We start from the raw sequence: 22,334 nt of genomic DNA on the forward strand, positions 1-22,334 counted from the left end.
AGTTTTTCCCCTGTTTTAACTGATAATTTTGAAAATTTCTTAAAACCTAAGGTATTTGCCTCTCAATTTTTGTAGGTAATATTACAGAATCAAGGACTTGTTTATACATTTTAAACTCAAAATAAGCTGAGAATTGCGAAAAAAAAAAAAAAAATGATTTCCAACTGAATTCCAAGTATATTTCTATTTTCTGTGCCCCTGTTGATCTAAGAATTTAATTTCTTCTTCATTTTTGTCTTTTGGATCTCAGTGGTGTTTTTGATTTTTGTGCCCCCTCTTTATTTAGATTTAGTATCTTGTCTGTCTGTCCATCTGTTCGTTCGTTCTCTTTTGTGTCAAATGTCACTCAGTAAGTATTCGACCTAGAGTCATGAAACATAATAGGAATCTTGATCAGCATGTGTAGTTGTGCAACTGGGTATTTTTGTGTGGATATATTTAGTATTTTTAGAGTTATTGCCCTTAACTTTGTAAAAATTTGCAATTTTCAACTTGTGTCGTATGTAACTCAAAAAGGATTTGAAATAGAGTCATGAAACTTTACTGGAATGTTGATCAGCATGTGTAGTTGTGCACCTGGGTATTTTCGTGTGGATTTATTTAGTATTTTTTAGAGTTATTGCCCCTGACTGAGTAAAAAAACGTTTCATTATGTTGTGTAATTTGTTCCTTGAGTGCTTGAGTTGAATTAACCTACTTTACAGGAATAATGATCAACATCACTAAATTACAGGAATAATGAACAACATCACTGTGAATCTATGCACCTGGGACTTTGCATGTGGATTTTTTTCAGTTTTGTTAGAGGTATTGCCCTTGACTTACAGTAGAATAAATTTGCAATTTTCAACTTGTTCATGCATAGCTCAAAAAGTATGACTTGTAGGCCTGAAACTTTTCAAGAATGTTGGTCAGCATGTGTACTTATGCACCTTGGGATTTGCTTGTTGATTTATTCAGTATTTGTAAAGCATTGCCCTTTACTTAGTAAAAGATTTTTAGTTTTCAACTTGTGGCACATGTAGTTCAAAAAATACTTGACCTAGAGTCATAAAATTGACAGAACAGTGGCGTGCGGGGGCACCGGTGTCCTATGGACACATTTCTAGTTTAAATTTAATTTGTTTTTCATTATGCTTTGTTTGTTTTTCATAATGATTGAAACATAATGCTTTGCTCCTATGTTTACTGAACAAAAGTAAGGATCATCTCATGTGGATAGACTAATATCAGTGATTTTAACGATATACAAACATTTTTGCAGGTGGTGATGACTGAAACTTGCCAGGAACGCTAAGTTTTTGGCAAAATTGGAATAAGAGCTCCCTTGACCATGGGGCTAACTTGAGCAACATATAGGACTGGAATGATAATTAGGAGGAATATGGTATATATGTACATGCATCATGATCAAACTGATAAAGATTTTTTTTTTTATTTTATGTACCATGATGACACATGATTACCCTGCATACTAGAATCCACAGAAAGACTGGAATGTCACGGAATTTCCAGAATTAGCCTGCAATTTTTTTATAAATGAACTTTTAAAGAATTTTCTTGCATTTAAGTTTATGTTAAATATAAAAACACTTTCCATGGTCTTTTTTTAAAGGTTTCTTAAAAAAATCTCTTAACAAGAGATCCATGATGGGCAAATTGTCCCCGGAATCAGCAAGGGTTAGTTAGCCTGCAGTTTTGCACGTAAAAATTGGCAAAATGATGTCAAATAAATGTTGAAGAACACGACTGTACTTTATATGATAAATGTCAATAAACTGACCTATTTCTTTGTATCATAGGACAATTAGCACATTCATGACCTGTTTATTTGTATCAAAAATAGAACTGAAATTCTGAACTACAATAAATGTCATGACCCAGTGTAATGTCAGCCAGTCAAGACTTTATATCTGCCCAAAAAAATTCTATTATGTTTATGTTATGCACCTGGTTGTCTGTCCATCTGTGAGCAAGATTGTGTCCAGTCTGTTTCTTTGGAATATACAGAAGGAAATTGAAACTACTTGGCAGAATGATAAGCCTCAAATGTCTTTGAGTGTATACAACAATAGCAGAAACACCAAAAACCTCATATGGGCTTGAACAGCTGGCCTGGTCACTGACAGTTGGTAAAATATTATTCTATAGTATGGGCTAGTGATCTTGACAAAGTAGTCTCCCTCATTAGAATAAGGATTTTGAATAACTCATAAGACCTTGATCTAAAGAAGACCAAACCTCAGTTCTGCTCAGCACCTCATTGAGATTAACATCCCTGTAATTGCTAGCACACAGCCTTTAACACCCATATTGCAAAAAGATAAATTAAATGCTCATTGACTTTCAATGACATATCCTCCAACATACTTGTGTGTACAGTATGCTTAGTGCGATATATGTCATGATGATATTGATAAAATGATAATTATTTTTACACGTTTTCTAGCAGTATAATGTACTTGACAAGGAACATAAAAGCTTATAGTGATTATCAGTGGCAATACATGTACTTATTTTTTAGTTCATCTGAGCATAAAATGTACATGTATTCAATACTTTGAGTATACATGTATATTCTAAAAAATATACAATTAAAAATACACTCCGAATAATTATATCTACTAATTTATTTTCAATCTTTTTAACAGAACACCTTCATTCGGTCCTAAAGGTAGCTCCGGAGAGTTCAAATATGGTTTCCTTGCACATTCAAATGTTCGCCTATCCTTAGGAATTCCGAGCCTATTCAGCAAGCGTTCAGATATGTTTGGTATCACAGGCTGTAGCAAGATTCCGCTCACTCTAAGTGTGTCTAATGCAAGGTGAAGGACACATTTGAGGTGAAGAACGTCTGCTTCTTGGTCCGATTTGGCAAGATCCCAAATCTTGTGGTTCTCAACTAGACCGTTCGCCCATCTTAGATATGACATGATGCTCTCTATGGCCTTGTACATCATCATATCTTGATAATATCCCTCCACTGTGTCTGTAAAATAGAAAAGAAATTTAGATATCACATACCCGTGTTGTTTTGCCACTCTGTTAAAAAAAAGTTGCCTGGCTGTACATATATATTGGTTTATACAGATTTTTTTTTTAAATTAAGAAAGAAATGAAATACAACACGTCAACACCAGTGCAGGAGGATTATTTTTTTTAGTTTGATTGTGTAGGGAACTATTAGCTTATAGACTTTTAAATCTGTTCCTGGAACCAACCGGTACGGTGCAATGAGTGTAGATTTTAGTTCAAGGAAACATTAACAGCTTGCCCCTGACAGTATTTAAAACCACATGGTCAGCAATCCATAAATTACTTGTCCAACTTAAGTACTAGTAAATACATTTTTACGTGACCTCATTTGTGTTATACAAATAAAGCATAAAGACTAGCATAAAGATTAGCTAAATGTGAGAGTTACACTATAAGCATTTCAATATAAAAATTATGTAAACATTTTTCTATAGAAGTCAATATACATGTAATTATGTATTTAGTGATAGGTTCATTGATTCTTGCTAGCAAAGGCATCAGAAAAACTAGAAAAATAATCTAAATAGCAATTTCCATTCTACTTCAGTCTATGCTGCTAAGTTTTATTGTAAGTACTCTCTAACCTTTGTTGTACTTATATAAAAGTACATGTATGTATAATAACGTTTTCTATATTCATTACCAGCATTGCAGAGAGTGACAAGAATATATTCTGCACTATGGGTAAATATTGAAGAAGAAGAAAGTGACAGAAAAAATGTCACAAAACCAGCTTTACTGATGTAGGGGAAAAAACAAATTGCCATAATGATGTCACAAATTTTCAAATTATAAAACCCAAACAATAAAAGGTAAGGTAAAGGTCTTGATTATTATAATGTCCCCCTACTGAAAGGGCCAGCCATTTTGTTTTATGAGACACCTTTTGCTTGCATACCATGTACCTCCCAATTTCCATCACTATGCCAGGCGGATAGAAATCAGTAACCATTCATTTTAACTACCTCGCCGCTCACGAAGCGGCCATTTCGGAACGAGTCCCACGAGAAACATTCATCCTTCAATTAACACTCCCCGTGGGGCTCGAACCTTCGACCTCCCGATCCGAAGGCGAACACCTTAACCACTAGGCCAACAGTACCAGTTACAATATATGCCAGGGTATTTTGGTGACAACAATTCTGTGAATGTTCAGTTAAAATCCTTTGAGAAATGTAAGAATAGTGCATGGGTAGTGCAGGGAAGAAATTGCTTTCACCCATTTGGCCCCTTGATTTTCAGACATTCACCAATCTTATAACCAATTTTATATTGTAAAACTTAGTTATTTATCATGCTGTTTTTGCCTCAGAAATGTAGTGTTTTTGCTTTTAGTATACTGCAGTAGCATGAGATAATGAAATAGTGCTGAACATCACTGATGGGTACTTTTGTATTGATAATATCAAAAGCCCACAACAGATGATATATAGAGAATATTGAATGTGTGTAGGTTCATAACTGAATTTATTTAACACAAATAAATTCATATTATGTGAGCTTCTCTGGTGAGCATACTATAATTTCATTCATTGACAACTAGGTCAATAAATTCAGTAATTAGGCTACACAAATACATGTATAATATTCTATTCATCACTTATCCAAAATATGAGTTTACATTAAAAAAGAATTATTTTGTCATTGACGCACTTATAGTGTAATACTAACATTTAGCATGACTTTTATGTGATGTTTATATAACACAAATGACGTCATGTCAAAAAATACTACGCACAATCATGTTTTTACAGAGTTGCAAAAGCAGCACGGATATGTGATAATTTAATATGTCAAACTAAATAGTTAAAGTTCAGTTGTACAGTGAAAACCATTTCAACATATGACATAAACTATCACCATATTGCATTGCTTATTTTAAACATTACAAATACAAACAAACAAACTCAAAGAAAGTTATTTACTTTTTGTTATTATTTCTCATTGAAAACTAAATACATACATATACATGATATAGGGAAAATGATTTAATGACGTAAAATGTGACATCATTGTTTCAGTTTGTGCACATACTCGTGTTCAGTAGGCCGATTATGATTATCAGTTATCAGCCCCGGGCGGCAAACTCATAATCAATTGAAATCTTATGCAATTTTGTTACTATATATAGTAACAAGAGTATTAATGGTACTGAAATCGATGATATATCAATATCACCATTATTAACAAGCAATTATATTAGTATTGCAAGCAATCCATAAGTCCCCTACCGGTTAGAACCCCATCAACATTCTGAAGGGCCAATGGCCATTCACTAATGTTTCAATTTTTCTATATTTTAAGTAAATTTGTTGGAAAAGTTCTTTAAAAGTGATCACAGGAAACAGTTTTTATGAACAGACAGACAGACAGACTGAAGGACACTCTAAAGTTAATATTTGAAGCATCCCTGTTACCAAAATATAACATTTTTAAAAGCAAAATGCTTAAAGAGGAGATAACTCTTGAATTAAAGATGCAATTTCATAAAAAAATTTCAGCTCTTTTTGACTTATCACAAACAATGTTATATTTGCCATGTTTTAAGCCTATTTGTTGCCAAGGCAACCAATATTTTTTCAAAATAGGGAGAACAGACAAGACATGCATAATCTCAAGACTGCCATCTACCCATATATCAAGTTTCATAAAAATATTTCCAGTACTTTTTGAGTTATCACTGGATTCAGTGTAAGTGTAAAATTTGCCATATTTTCAGTCTATGTATTGCCATAGCAACCAGAATTTTCAGCATAGGAAGAAAAGAAAAAAACGTGCATAATCTCCAGACTGCCATCTACCCATATTACAAGTTTCATAAAAATATTTCTATTACTTTTTGCGAACACAGGATCCAGTTTATGTGTAAAATTTGGCATATTTTCAGTCTATTTGTTGCCATAGCAACCAGAATTTTCAACATAGGAAGAAAAGAAAAAGAGGTGCATAATCTCCAGACTGCCATCTACCCATATTTCAAGTTTCATAAAAATATTTCCAGTACTTTTTGTGTTATCACTGGATCCAGTTTATGTGTAAAATTTGCCATATTTTAAGCCTATGTGTTGCCATAGCAACCAGAATTTTCAACATAGGTAGAAAACAAAAAGACGTGCATGATCTACATACTGCCATCTATCCATATATCAAGTTTCATAAAAATATTTTCAGTACTTTTCAAGTTATCGCGGGATCCAGTTTTGTGGACGGACGGACTGACGGACTGACAGACAGACAGACTGACAGACAGACAGACGGACAGACAGACGGACGGAGGGTAAACCTAAAGTCCCCTCCGGTAAACCGGTAGGGGACTAATAACAGCCTTTGTAAAGCAATATAATTAATTACCAATAAGTATTTCGATGTTCTCAAAAGTTTCCCTATCTGCCGCTGTTATTGAACTAATGTAGGTATCCTGGTCTTTTCTGGGGTAAATCTGATCACGATTTATAGCCGACGCTGTACATCTACTTAGAAGATTACCAAATGTGTTCACAACATCCGAATTAACATACTCCATGGCTTTCTCTTCCAAATAATCTACAGTAACACAAGAACACAATTTATATCGTATATTAACGTTGTTTTTTTGCGAGTATATAATTTATACATCATATCACATCCTAAACCTGAGTGAGGTACATGTATATAGAAAATTGTTTCGTGTTATTTAGATTATGTCCTAGTTCTATAAGATATACATGTAACAAAGTAGATAACACAATACATGATATCACAGAAAATGTCGTACAAATAATCATCATTTGGTGCCAATTTTGGAATCGTTTACTAGTTTTAACGCCAAACCTATAGACTAGAGATGTAGTAGAGGTAGACCAGAACATACATACATGTATATAATATAACTTCGTATAATTCTAATATTACAGTACTAACAATATGTTGTTTGTTTTGTTTAGTTTTACGGCACACCAACACAATTTAGGTCATATGACACCAAAACAGGAAAGATGATTTTGGCTAACCTCTGGAGTTAAAGCAACCTGCTCAAGATGCATACACTCCTTAAGTTCAAACCCATTTAGTCTACTCTTACAATCATACAAGTTTTAAGAAATTCTATTGAACAGTTTTAATTTTGCCTACATGAAAACTCCGAAAAACGTCTTAAAAGGGACTCCACTGAGATTTTTTGACATGACGAGACGGGGAAATATTTTTTTGAGATTAATGCTTAGTTTGATGTAGGTCTAGATCAGTAACTTGTGTGCAAAATTTTAGATTGTTTGCTCTCGCAGTATATCCAGGATAATTATTCAAGTAGTGATGAAAAAACATTTAAACACTTTTCACTCAAATCATATGAAAAATAGCATAAAAATATGCTTTTCAATTCATTTCTGAGTAAATTTCTTAATTATTTTTTTGCAAGTCTTCCTGTTTTACGTGACCCAGCTGATCTGTGTAAAAAATAAATTTTATAATTAAAGGCTTTTGAACCTCAGAGGAGTTCCTTTAAATAAGTTACAAGTATGTCTTACTTCCATCAGAATGGGGTACACCTTCTCGCAGCAAATAATATCTGAACACCTCTGCTGAGTATTTTTCTTTCACAACCATAGGGTCTACTACATTACCTAAACTCTTTGACATCTGAAATAGTGAAAAAAATTAGTTAGAAAGGTTTTTTTTCCTTAGGTTATATGGCATGATATACATGTAAACAGTACGGCTTGTCACATATCATAATTTCCCAAACAACCTTTTATATATGGCAAATTACCTGTCAAAAGTGATAACGAAAAATAGTTTACAATTCCTTTCCTACAATAAAAATTACTACATAAATGTGCAGTAGTCACATAAAGAGAAAATGCAAATGTCACTATGGTATGAAGAAAAATTGACAATATAATTTACTTCCTATGTTTTTTTTAAAAATGAAATCTTTTTAAAGGGAAACACAGGCAAAATTTTCATATTTTCAATTTTAATTTTCTATCCAATATTCAATAAATGTCATCGAAATGAATAGACTAAGCAGTCTAGGGAACAAAACTTTTCTCCATATAAAGAAAAAAATGTCTGTTTCCTTACCTGACCCACTCGGGTCAGGCTAGAGCATCTAAATTTCACCACAGTTATCACAGTGAACTAAAAATATGTAAAAGAACCTGTCAAATGAGCGACTTTGACTTATTTTAATCTGGCCATATCCACAATATTTGTTGTTGTTTTTTTTTATTCTAGGGTTTGTTATTGTCAAATGACTTGTTTTAAAATAACTCTTTGATTCTGTCTGCGTCTTCATTCTTTGGACATATGTAGACTCACACTATATTGCATTTATACAGAAACTAAATAATCACTTTTAAAAACTTCATTTTAGCGTGTTTTAAGTAAATATGGTAAATTAAATATTTTGTCATATATTTGCCTGAGTATCCCTTTAGATAATCTACTTTTTAAATTATCTATTTTGAAATTCTAAATTCAAGGCCATTTTAAGAGCTTTCAGTTAATTTCTAAGGACTTTTCCAGGGTTTTTGTCCAGGGCAATATGTCATGTTCAAAAAGAACATCAAATTCAAGGGTGTCTCAATACCTGTGCAACCCATGTTGATTTAATGATTTAAAAATAAAATAATCTTTTTAGTGTAAAATATATTTTGGAAAATATAATTATCTGATCTACAGATAGCAAATATTTGATACCTTCACACAGTTGATTAGCCAATGAGAATGACAGAAAATTTTCTTTGGGAGTTCTAAGCCTGCAGCCATCAGGAATGCTGGCCAGTAAATTGCATGGAACCTAAAATAATCATTTATACATGTACCATTAATTAATATGATGCTTGTGAAAAAGGAGAAATAATGATATTCTATCAAATTGACAATCCTTGTGCTAATAATAAAAAGTTTTATTTTCACCCTAAATAAATAAATTGATAAAAAATACCCCCACTACTCCCCTTCAATATGTATATTTATTTGCTTTTAAATTTAAATGCTAGTTAATGTTTAAAAAAAGGGTATAATTACTACCCAATGTTATTATAACTGTAGAATTTAGAATATTATATAACACGTATGTATGCCGTATTTTACTCAAGTATTTTTATTTTTAAATCTTCTAAGTAGAGTTATAGTATAAGAAGGGAGGCAACAATGCAACAAAACACTTGTGTTGAAGGTTTATCTCCCTTTTACACAACATCATATTTTCAGTATAAATGTTTAAAAACATTGTCAGTTTACACAAGTAACACCATATTTCCTTAACTTACTGGCACCTAAAGTGAATAACCATTGCCATCAGTATTTTAGGGCCAGCCAGTCTGCATGCATGTATAGTCTGACCTGAGGCTCCATAGTGATGTCTCTTTTGATATCCCACAATCCCTTAAACTTTGAATGGACCGTTCCAATTTCAAAGCAAGGCACACCCATCACCAAAATTCAGCAGCTTAAGGACTATGATGTACTCAACAAAATAAATTCATATCATTATGATTTTCATTTTTCTCAGAGTAAATACTGGTATACCGTTATTTAGTTCAGTATATTCATTTTTTCAAAGTTAATACCATTATACTGTATTCTTACGCCGGTATATTTTCATTTCTTCAAAGTTTATACTGTTATACTGTAAGTTTCACAGTTTTCTTACTTCAGTATATCTTTCCCTATCACTTGAACATCAGCTGGCCACCTCTTTTCTAGGGACGGATATCCACACACAGTAAGATAGTTAACTAGTGCATCCAACCATACATAGATCTGTAATATAGGAGACAAATATGTTTACAATTATTAAAACAAAATAACAACATTGATTCATGTTAATGTATACAACAACTCATTCCATATAATTATTCGTTTAGTTTTAAGTAATTGTAAAAAGGTTTTTAAAACTTACTTTTCATCATATTAACACCTAAACTGCTGGCTGACACCCATGCCATTAATTCAGACCAAGATCAGCTGGCACATGTACAGTGTCTGTTCATAGTCTGCACTGTGGGTTATTCAGCCATTATGTATTTTAAAATTTTACCTAAAAATAATGAATAGTTTTGTCCAGATTTAAAGGTGGACTAGTTCATTTAACATATTAAGCAAGGTAAAATTTTAAGTCATATTTTTTACACTAACTGTATACTGTTTTATCTATGATAACATTGAAGTGGTATACAAACTGTTTGAGAGCTGTCAGCAGGCACAGGTATTCCCCAAGACAGCCGACTGCTGGGTCGTGACACAGACAGGTCCTGTGGGTTTGACAACCAATGCTGTGCTATAGGAGTAAACATGGCCGGCTGTATCACTGTAAATAAAATAATAATAAATGAACTTGTTATTAAAACAATAAATCATACATATGATTACTCAATTTTATTGAAATAACTTCTGGTATGTACATGTAATTACCTTAATTGACAAATAAGAATTTCAAATAACATAATCTTAGCTTTTCTTAAACTGTAGAAAACCTTACAGTTAACAGTTCCTGATTAAGTGTTACCAATATTACTGTAGAGATCTTTATGAAAATACTAACTAAATGTCAAATTCTAAATTTATCCTGGAAGCATAATTACAAAACTTTTAAAGAATTTTCCTAAAGTTTCTTCACTTTCTACATGAGCAAAAAAGGAAAATTTAAACTAGTGAACAGAATTTTCTTAAACTTTTCATGATTAAAGAGATATAATATTATTATTGAAACATTTCTAAAAAAGGATCACCATCCTACTTATTGTAGGACCAGTAACACAAACACACAAGTCTGCTGCCTGTTATTTCAATTCACGTTTCTTTAAAAGTTATCTGGCAAAGCTCTTGGATTAAGTTTTAAGCATTTGTTCAGTGTTTTCACTTACCTCCAGTGTCAAGCCATTTGTGCAGTCTCTCAGTAAATTCAGAGAGTTTAAACATGTAATTATCCTCTTTCATCCACGTTACTGGGTTACCACTCTCCTTTGATACCTGTATATAGAAAAAATGTGAAATAAAATTAAGAATAGGGTAACACCAACATTACAATTTATATGGATTTTTTTTTCTGGTTGAGTTCTACGTTCCACCAACACAGTATATGTCATATGGTGACTTTCCATCTTTACTGATGTAGGAAGACCTCAAAAGCCCTTACATGCTTTATTTAACACCTGAATGGGCAATTGAGTAGAACCACCAACACTCAGAAGGCTAGCTGGATAGCTTCATGACAATTTACAAAGAAATAAGTTCAGTTTGATAGATTTCAAAACAAATTTTTTTTGGAGGGTAGTTTTTTTTTTAAATATGGAGGCAAAATATACTCTTTTTTTGAAAGGGTTATGGGACCAAACTTGCCCCCAAATAAGCCCAAAAATACTACTGACTTGGTCAAAGAGAAATAATCTGTCATTTGTTATGCTCCGATCAAAATATCCATTTCAAGGGTACCATGAGGCATAGACAAATTATAATGACATTATCATATGCATGTAGTTTCATTCTATTCTAATATGTGAACATCATTTTAAATCATGCGACACATCTGGCACTCCTACGCCACATGAAATTTCCAGCATGGATAAAATTGACAGAAACATCAGTCTGATATGCAAGAAATAATTCTTCATAGGACACTAAAACTGGTTAGTCTACCAATCAGACTGGTTAAAGATATATTATGCTCAGATTTGATATTTGACAATATTGAAAATTGCTACACAATCTCTTTGTAAATATAAAATAAACATGTTTTGACTTTACACAAAGTAGACAATGCATTAAATCCTACACACTATAAGTGAACACACTATTAATATATAGTGTCATTAAAAAACTTAACTTTTTTTAAAGAAAGGACCAGCTTTACTTGACCCATAATAAGGAACACAGATTTCTTTACATAGTTCATGAAGTTTGTATGTTCTTATGTTTTAGGGCGCGTTTGTTGACAACAAACTGAGTTCGGTTTTGAAACCGGGTTTTCAAACCTTCCATTTGTTTCGTAAAACTGGTTTTGAACTAGAAAAGGTTTGAACCATTTGTTTTCCTAAATCGCTAACTGGTTTGCAAAACCGACCAAACTGCCCCCATAGGCGGTTTGTACGGTTTGATGTATCCGATATTACGTGCACTTGTGGAAAAAAATGGCGGACCTCGTGGATGAAAATGGAAACAGGTAAAGAAACATAAGAATTTGTCAATTATGGCGAAAGGCCAATGTTATTTAAATGGTATGTTTGTGTATGTGGGCTCAGTTGTACAAAATAACATTTTGTAAAGGCACTCTGCGATCGGCAAAGAACATTTGTACCAATTCTATGTTGAAATTCGTTCAAGATAATTCGTACCCGGTTGCAAGTCAAAATGCCCCCAACTGGCCAAGTCAAAACGCCCCCATGTCAAAATGTCCCCATTTTGGCACCCACAAAAAGTGAGAATGTCCAAATTTGCGACCCAAATCGCTCCCATTCCAATCAAAACAATAACTTCCATCCGTTTTAAATCATTAATTTTAAAAATTTGACTATAAAGAGGTATTTAAACATGATTTAATTTTCCAAAATGGGGGAGTTTTGACTCGTACCCCAGACAGTCGTGTACTCATCAGCGCTCATGTAGGCTACAAATGTATGTAATACAGGGCAGATCCTTTTTTTAAATGTTTCAGGGTTATGGCTATTGGGCCTCTACACAGTGTCATCCCGGAACGTTTCCATCAACACCTCTCAAGAAAAACTCTGAAGAGTTATTTGGCATGTGATGAAAAGTATAGAGAACAGCTGGAAAGCAGCATGTACCCAGTCATTGTCCGGCAATATACAAACGCAGTGTTCCAGAGAGTGTTGAACAACCTTAATGGTCTTGGTAAGGATGCAGTCGAGGAGATACATCCTTGGGTGCTGTGCACCTTGATTGATTGGGACGAGTTTGACAAAGTCATATGCACTACAAAAAATCATACTACAACAAATCATACAGGTATCTAACTTCTTGGAGTTTAACATTGACCTTCCAAACATTGATCGAATGACCATTAAAGTTGTATTGAACATTGAAACGATCTAGCAGTACAGAAGTGTCTTAATAAGTTGATATTTTCAATAAATAAATTTTGGCATGAAAGACATGGAAATGGGTGTCATATTTAAGAAAAGGTTGTAGCTAACAGCGGTACTGTTTTTTCTATGTAGAATGTATGACATACCCTGCAATCTTGTATAATTAAGTTTCATAAATTTACGAGGAAATCTTCCATGTGTTGAGTATTTTCATTTCTTAACGGTCCTTACAGAAATGTGTCCCACTACCAGCTCTATATGCATGTATATTACATTTTGTACCATGTAATACAATGACTGAAAGTGACATAAACAAATCTTTCCATAAACCATTACAGATGACAGAGATACAGAGTCGGGAACAGGCACACCATGCGAAATGCCAGAGATTAGATCAACTGGGTAAACATCTTCCTCTTCAGATGGTGTAGGTAAGTAACATCTCCAGCCATATTTTTTATTAGCACTGCTGGTCACATACTAGTAAAGCTTAGGAGAGCTTATGTCATGGTCTGATATACATCATCGGTTTAATTGTCGTCATCATAAACATTTGCTACAAACGACATCTCTTCAGACAGTTAATGGAGAAGTGGCCATTCGTCTAAGCACATTAGCTTTTTTGCATTATTACTGTTTTGATATATCTGTGTAGATTATCGGAGCTTTTTTGCATCATACTATCAACTATCAAATTCAACTATTAGCTTCAGCTTGTCTGTATTTGTGTCTGCAGCTGTATTGCCAGCAAACAGCATAATCATTCTCAGTCAAAAATGACTTGCTAACCAATAGCAAGGAGTTTCTTCAAGGAGTTAAATAGTTAATTTAAAAAAGTAGATGGATATAATATCCATTATACCACGTTGCGGATTTAATTGACTATTTTCAGTAACCAAAACACAACCATACCATCAAGATCAGATGGTAAAAGCTGTACTACTGTGCGGCATAAGCATCCATTCCTTCATTTGACTGCTTTGAAGTTATTGTGGTTGTCATAGTGACAAAATATTGCAAGTGTTAATCGCATATTATTGTGGTCTGACCGAAAATGTTAAACAACTTGACTTCAAATGTATTCAGTCACACATAAATGCTCACATTATTATTTCATGGTGAAGAACTGATTTTATTTATAGCACCAACAAGCCAGAATGGCCATGATGGGACTACAGATGCTGCTGAGCCAGATGTTGTTGCGGAAAACATGAAGTCTGAGAAACAAGTTTGGACAAAACCCGCAGTCCTGAAGCTGATTGCCCTGCATCAAGACCACGAGGCTGACTTCAGAAAACCTTCACTGAAGAAAAAAACTATCTGGTCCATTATTGCATCAGATATCAACAAAGAAACCAAGTTAAATGGTACATATTCAGCTACTCAGTGCGAGCAGAAATGGAAAAATATTACTAAAGTGTATAGGGACACAGTTGACCATAACATGAAATCAGGCAATGAGCGAAAAGAATGCCCTTACTTCCATGAACTGCAGGACTTTTACGGGTACAGACCCAATGTTACTCCATTGTATGTAAGCAGCTCCATCAAGTCACCTCAGACTCAAAGCTCTTCTGTAGAGACAGAAGATGAGAAAGATGTAGAAAAACAAACATCAAAGAAGCCAAAGGTGAAGCATAACCGCAAGGATGCAGTTGTTGAAATGCTACAAGAGATGCGTGATGACATGAAGCAGGAACAAAAACAGTTAATGGAAGTTTTAACCAAACAGCACGAAGACCGTATGGCAAATGAGAAAAGCAAACTAGAACTTTTTGATAAATTGGTTAATGCTATTTCAAAATCCAAGTAAGAGTGAACACTTTACAAGGTTTGTTTTTTGACAGAAGTGGAGAGAGACATGGAAGATTTGTAGGAGCAATCTTTGGGTCACTTTTCTAGTGAATATTTTCTGTTTCTTCATGCTCCTCTGTTCAGTGATACAGAGCTGTCATGGCCCTCTTGTTTATGGCATTTTCTTGCAATGTTTTGTTGGAAGTTTGAACTTTTACTTTAGATTTTCATCCATGTACAAGGCAGTACACACTTAGAAATTGAAGTCACATATCTGTAATATAGATATTGTATTTTGCATTTTAATTATTTTCACACCAGTGAATATTATTTCTTTGTAATTGTTAAATAACAAATGTTTAAACTCACTCTTGGTACATTTTGTATGCAAATTGAAGTCGCATATCTGTAATATAGATATTGTATTTGCATTTTAATTATTTTCACACCAGTGAATTTTATTTCTTTGTAATTATTAAATAACAAATGTTTAAAACTCACTCTTGGTACATTTTGTATGCACAGCTGGTTTTGGTAAATTTTAATGGTGGCCATGTATAAGAAGCATCGTCAGTTTAATTTTAACCTTACACATGTCTATGTGTTGATCTTGATTAAAGCTAATTGATGATAAACAGAACACATTATGTTAAACCATTTTATATTTTTTGAAGTTTTTCATTGATATGTTGTGTTCTGCTTTTGGATGGGATAATGGCTGTTTTAAAAAACTTGAAATTCATTGTAGAACTAAAGACTGATTAAAACTCGGTATGTTTCTGAAATTTCACCCAAGGAAATCATTGTTCATGTTTTTATGCCCCCCGAAGGGGTGGCATCTTAAAATTGGACCGTCCGTGTGTGTGTCTGTGTGTGTGTGTGTCTGTCCGGGCAACAACATTCTTGTCCGGTCCGTAACTTTGTCATTTCTGTTTAGATTTCAATATAACTTGGCAGAAGTGTTCACCATAAATGGGCGATGTGCAGAGCGCAAGACCCAGGTCCGTACCTTCAAGGTCAAGGTCACACTTGGAGTTCAAAGTTCAAATATGCATATTTTTTCTCTTGTCCGGTCCATAACTTGTCATTTATGTGTGGATTTCAATATAACTTGGCAGAAGTATTCATTATAAATGGGCGATGTGCAGAGCGCAAGACCCAGGTCCGTACCTTCAAGGTCAAGGTCACACTTGGAGTTCAAAGTTCAAATATGCATATTTTTTCTTTTGTCCTGTCCATAACGTTGTCATTTATGTGTGGTGGATTACTGGTGGATTTTTAAATTGATTTGTAGAAGATGGCGTGCAGAGCACACATGACCCAGGTCCGTACCTCCAAGGTCAAGGTCACACTTCAAGGCCAATGGTCAATTTCGTGGGGCATACGTCACTTTCTGTGACATTTCTTGTTTGTCATTCATTTGTACCTGTTATAATTGTTTTTGGTTAACTGTTTAATAAAATGAGAAATAAGATCTTTTGTATTATGAAGTTTCATCCTACATTTATGTATCTGTTATTATCCGTACTGGTAAGTCAGTAATCACATGTGAATGGTAACGAAAACAGTTCGGTTAGGTACCCAGGAAACTGTATTGGTCTCCGACTCTGGATTAAACTTCACGAGACAATATAGAAATAAAACAATTTTATTGGTAACACACTATTGTTTGCTGTAAGAAGTGAACAATATTGAATGATACACATAGTCACATAGCCTGAAACACATACATAGTCACATATCCTGAAACACATACATAGCCTGAAACACATACATAGTCACATAGCCTGAAACAAGTGTAGCTGCTGAATAAAGCTCAAAATCTGTATACTGCTGTTGATCGCTTTGGTTTGTACTACAAGTCACAGCTGTCATTTGAGAGTGCAAACAATCGTTTTTCTTTTCATCTCTGCACTGCTACAAAGTGGCATGAAGTTCTCAAAATAGTTAGCCTCGTCAGCTTCAGCCATTCCTTCAGTGATGTAATCCAGCAGGTCTTCTCTGCACTGGACACAAAGCTGATGGAGGGTGCAACAGCTAAGTACAATATGTACAATAGAAGAAATGTCCTTCAAGTCAATAAACTTTAACCTTCGAAACCGCCCCTTCAACGCACCAAAAGCACGTTCAATACACATCCTTGTGGAACTGTGAATGTAGTTGTATGTCTTTTGATCTTTGTTTAAATTGCCACAGCCTTTGTAAGGAACCATCATCCAAGATGCTAGGGCATATGCTGAATCTCCGAGGAGATGCGTGTTACCTGGAAAAACTTGCGAAACATCAGCCTCAATTTTATCCATAAGTGGGGAATTTTTAAGGATTCTTGAGTCATGGACTGATCCTGGCCAACCACAAAAGACATCGATGAATAGTAGCTTACTATCGCACACGGCTTGTAAAACAATAGAAGGGTACTGTTTACGATTGATTTAGTTTTCTGGAAATTCTGACGGTGTACGGATGGGAATGTGACTACCATCAATAGTGCCCATTATCCCAGGAAAGCCAGCTAGTTGCTGAAAGCCATCTATTGTCTCCTTGGCTTTTTTACCTGTTGGCCATTTTATCAACTCGGGCAAAAGTTTGACGCAAATCATCTCAGACACATCGTGGATAACAGAATGAACACTTGTTTCACACACACCAAAGATGTCTGCTAGTTGCTGAAACGTAGTTTGCGTAGAAAGATATTTGATGAACAACAGTAGTTTTTTCTCAGCCGTAATCTGGTGTACACCCCTTGAGTTCTTCAAAAAAGGTGACATCATATGTAAGAGTTTTTCAAATGTGTCTCTGTTCATTCGAAAACGGTCTTTGAAATCATCAATGGTGTATTGACGGTAGACAGTCTCCACATAACCACGAATTCTACTTTTTTCATGACGAAGTGTACTAAATGCAAGCACACCACTGATCTGAGCATATATCGCGTGATTTCTGGAAGATAAATAAACATGACTAGCGTCTGATTTATCTTCATCCTCAAAAATTCCCTGCAATGCTGCCACAAGTGTTGCCATGATTGCAAACCATTTGTAAAACCATGCATTTGTAGTAGCAACTGCAAACCATCTAAACTAGTTTTGGTTTCAAAATAATTTGTCATAAAACCTAAACCTACTACTGAAACCGGTTTATGCAAAACAAACGCGCCCTAAATAAGACATATTCAGTAAGAATTTTATAGATTTCAATAAATTTCCGCAATAATAAATATTTTGTTCAAAAATAAGCATAGTACATGTATATCTTCAAGTGAGGATAAATTATCAAATTTTATTTACCATGATTTTCTCTCCCTTTTTATTTACCACTTCTGTAACATCAACTTCTGTAAGGAAAGCTTCATCTGAGACTGAGTACCAACCTTCATAAGATCCTTTATAAATATATCCCCTGGTTTCCAGCTCAGTCTGAAATAAATAACATGCAATCTTCACCATTATCATATACCTTTAAAATGCACTTTGTTTCTGTTAATACATGTATATTAAGTCAATTTCACAACATTTTGGCCCAATACTCTTACAAAATACAAGAAAACAATATGTTGGTCAAATAGGCATAACAAATACCAGCAAAAATCTTTCTGACAAAATTTATTTAACCTTTTACTGCATGAGCATATTGGCAAAAATGGCCGTTTTCATTGAAAAGCCTCCTGTTACAAGTTCAAACTGCTATGAAACTATGAAAAATGCTTCAATACTAATGAAACTTGGCAAAAAAGTTGACTGGACCATAGCCTCTGTAACAGCATGCTCAATCATAAATTTCCTCTCACCATGGCAATGCGGGCTTGTCTCAAAATTGCTATGAAAACCACTATTTTGTAGTTTTTTTTTCATCAAAACGGATTTCAAAGTGCTGCAACTTCTCAATGGATTGAGATAGAGTAAAAGGCTTTTCAGCGTTGATTACTAGTTACCTTAAGACTGACCTGAAGCCCTTTTTCACTGTCACATTTTCAAAATTTAACGAGGGGGATTGCCCCCCTTCAAAACCCCCAAACAAAAGGGAGCACATCCCCCTTCTGGCAACCCCTTAACGTACAATTTTGATGGGGATGATGCTGAAAAAGTGATCACTTTTTTAACAACATTTCTCAACGAAAAACAGTGTTTCTGGCCTAAATAGCGCATTTGTTCACTGTTTGAGGCCTCATAGGTGGGGGTGGGGGCAAAAAGCCGTCAAAATAGGTCTATATGAGGTAAAAGGTTAACATTTAAGATAAATTTCATTTACTTACTTGCCAGGAAATACATTCTAAACAAATTAACCTACAAAAGGACTTTTACCCCAGAGAATTCAGTACGAGGCATCTATTAGAACAAATTGTGTAATAACAATCAAAACATATACAAAACTGAAACATAATAATATCCATATATTATAAATTTGTTATAAAGATTTTTGACACATATATAAACTGCTATTTGCAATATGACTGCCTTTGCAATATAACTTTGCCTATAACTGTTATATATACAAACAACCATTTATATAGGGTCATATAACCTGTCAAAGATCTTTATAAGTAATGAATTACCCAGAATTTTTGCACAGTTGTAAAATGTCTCTGCTCTGAAGTTCTGATATAATCTGTATAGTTTATGTTGTAACAGTCAAACATTTCCTGAAAAATAAAAGCCAAGACATTTATTTATTTATTGCATTAAACTGTGCAAAATCGGAAAAGTGTTGAATTCCCCCTAAAAATGTGAAAATTTCCACTCAATATTTAGTTTATAATTTACGACCAATTTATTTTAGTTTGATTATGTTGGAAGCGATAATAAGGTTATAGAAACATTCTGGAATATATTCCTGGAACCAATCAGTACTAAACAAGTGAGTTTAAAGTTGCTCCGGCAAGGATTGGTCATACCACTGCTCAATATTTAGGCATAGTTATAGGGCTTTTATGAAAATTAAAATGCATCTATAAAGGAGTTATCATGACTGTGATAAAAGTGAATAATTTAATTACTACAGTTACACACAAATCAGTGTAATCTGACTAGGTTGATTTACATTAAATTTTCATATTGACATACCCAAAATTGATAATGGACTGTCCAAAAACTGGAGGCCAGACAAATCCACTTTAAAAAATTCTGCATGGTTAGGTTTAGATGCAGAAACATGAGTATAATACTAGAATTTAAAGGTAACAGGAACCAAAGATGTACATTAAACTTACCTTATTATCTATAAGAGGGATCACTGGGGGAAAAAAATCTGATTCAATGCTTTAGGTGTCAATACCTGCCATATTATTATTATTTGTTTGTACAATCATTAAGTATTACCTTAAACGTACGAGAAACATTCGTTGTAAATAGTGCTGGAGATTCTTTACTTTGATCAGCGGCTTGTTGTATCTGTTATAAAATAAAAATCAAATCATTTATATATATAATGATAACTAAACAGGTTCTCAATAAGGACCAACCATAGGTTAAAAGTAAACCAGTCAATTAGAAATTTATGCACTTTGGCCCTCAAAATATGATCAAATTTCATGATCAATCTTTTTGACAATTTTACAATATAACCTATCATCTTCAATCCTAATCCACAAATCCATTTTGTATCTCATCTTGAAAAGATTATAGTTACACTATAGTCTCATGATTAAACATCAAACTGTTGTTTTATTTCAGCCATGATGACATTCAGCAAAGCATAAAAGATATAAAAATAACTCTTCAGGGACGGCAAATCAATTGTCAGTATTGCCCAGGTTGTCTTACAAACAAGTGAAATTCTTCCAGATTTTACTTTATAAATATCATAATAGCAAGAACAGAAATGCTGCTGCTTAAAGTTAAACAGACAAGTTAGTCAAAATCCAGTTTTACCGCCACTGTATAAATGCTCATATTACAATGAATAAACAAACCTTTAGGCCATGTTCATCTGTTCCGGTAGAGAACAGAATTTGTTTGCCCTTGAGTCTGTGGTATCTGGCCACAGCGTCTGCTAAAACACAAGTGTATAGATGGCCCATATGTGGTGCTGAAACATATTGTAATAATTTTCTTTCAATGATATCTTATACATGTAGTTATATCTTTTTTATAAATAATACCTTATCTGATATCTCAAGTTGTTGGTTTACATAAATAAACAAAAAATTTGAGCCGTGTCATGACAAAACCAACATAAAGGGTTTGCGACCAGCATGGATCCAGACCAGCCTGCGCATCCGCGCAGTCTGATCAGTATCCATGCTGTTTGCTTACAACTCTATAACAAGTAGAGAAACTGATAGCGAACAGCATGGATCCTGATCAGACTGCGCGGATGCGCAGGCTGGTCTGAATCAATGCTGGTTGCAAACCCATTATGTTGGTTTTGTCGTGACACGGCTCAAAAAAAACTTTAACTGTGTTCAATCACCTGGTTCAATGTTTGTTCCCTCTGACTTTTAATATTATTGTTTTAAAGTACATAATTATATGTTGTAATGCTGACTATTAGCTTCACTTCAATGGAGAATGATATGAAATTTTGCACACAAGTTTAAATATCAAGCTAGGCCTATATCAAAAAGATACAAAAATTTCGAAAAAAATATTTTACTCCTAAGAATAAAAGTTTTTTTTTTTTTATCCCTGTCAAACGGATGTAGACACAAATTAAAGTCCCAAATAATTCAAAATTGACTGTTGAACTCTGACAAATACAATGAAGGCATATCTTGATGCAAACGTAAGACATTTACATAATAGCTGGGAAAGCTTAAAGTTAACACTCCATTAATCACGGCATTATCCTCTAAAGAGTCCACAGCTTAAGCAGGCTGGTGTTATAAATGACTGGCTATAATTTCCTTGATTGTCTAAACGGGGTCTAAACCAGCAATATAGATAAGGTTTATTCCGTTTTATTTAGTGTAATATATACAAGTTTTACTTCTGAAATATACATATACATTACTTACATGTGCATTTTACAGTCCATTTTACAACGATTTAAATTGGCAAATCAAATGATCGAAACTGTAAAAAACATGTATTTTGACAAGAAAATAGAAGCTGTATAATGAACTTTATAAAAGATTTCATGTCAACGCCTCATTTTACCTGCATTTACATAAAATATAGGTGTTGTAACAGAAAATGACTGAGCTTGTCGGTTCTGTGTCCGTGATGAGCATTTTCTGCATCTCTGTGTCCAAACTCCCGTTATGCAAGGACGACTTATAACATTTAAAAGATATTTTGTTCGTGAAATCAATTCATGCTTGTCTAATCTGATTAAAATCATCATTTACAATGAAATGTTTTGCATGCCAGAATCGAAAATGAAAGCGGAAACACAAATAATATTTTCGAACGCAAAGAAATCTTTAAAACGGAAAGGAGAAGGTCGTAAATAGTAGAAAATTCAGATGAGATTCAGACTGCATTAATGCTATACTAGAATATTGTATTGTTTGGAATTTGAAAGTGAACTTTGCAAGAA

General features: G+C 33.9%; 2 protein-coding genes across 4 annotated transcripts; one reads left to right on the forward strand and one right to left on the reverse strand.

The window, feature by feature from the left end:
• Positions 1 to 2,612: 2,612 nt before the first annotated feature.
• LOC132735226 (methionine--tRNA ligase, mitochondrial-like) lies at positions 2,613 to 22,194 on the reverse strand. Its single transcript, XM_060722164.1, has 12 exons — positions 21,953 to 22,194; positions 20,767 to 20,882; positions 20,174 to 20,245; positions 19,411 to 19,497; positions 18,146 to 18,274; positions 10,887 to 10,992; positions 10,203 to 10,330; positions 9,674 to 9,783; positions 8,716 to 8,815; positions 7,542 to 7,653; positions 6,388 to 6,579; positions 2,613 to 2,989 (listed from the first exon to the last, which is right to left on the reverse strand). The coding sequence occupies exons 1-12, from the start codon at positions 22,137 to 22,139 to the stop codon at positions 2,625 to 2,627; spliced, it is 1,704 nt and encodes a 567-aa protein (XP_060578147.1). The 5' UTR covers positions 22,140 to 22,194; the 3' UTR covers positions 2,613 to 2,624.
• On the forward strand, positions 11,936 to 16,332 carry LOC132735200 (uncharacterized). 3 transcript variants are annotated; one of them, XM_060722142.1, is made up of 4 exons: positions 11,936 to 12,181; positions 12,674 to 12,984; positions 13,403 to 13,495; positions 14,207 to 16,332. In XM_060722142.1, the coding sequence occupies exon 4, from the start codon at positions 14,275 to 14,277 to the stop codon at positions 14,875 to 14,877; it is 603 nt and encodes a 200-aa protein (XP_060578125.1). In that variant the 5' UTR covers positions 11,936 to 12,181; positions 12,674 to 12,984; positions 13,403 to 13,495; positions 14,207 to 14,274; the 3' UTR covers positions 14,878 to 16,332. The 3 variants fall into 2 exon arrangements, with proteins under 3 accessions (XP_060578125.1, XP_060578140.1, XP_060578133.1); XM_060722150.1 differs by lacking the exons at positions 11,936 to 12,181; positions 12,674 to 12,984 and having other exon boundaries at positions 13,279 to 13,495.
• Positions 22,195 to 22,334: the final 140 nt, after the last annotated feature.

The sequence above is a fragment of the Ruditapes philippinarum genome, unplaced genomic scaffold (assembly GCF_026571515.1).
Source record: "Ruditapes philippinarum isolate M1 unplaced genomic scaffold, ASM2657151v2 ctg1521_1_1_1_1, whole genome shotgun sequence".
Classification (NCBI taxonomy): domain Eukaryota; kingdom Metazoa; phylum Mollusca; class Bivalvia; order Venerida; family Veneridae; genus Ruditapes; species Ruditapes philippinarum.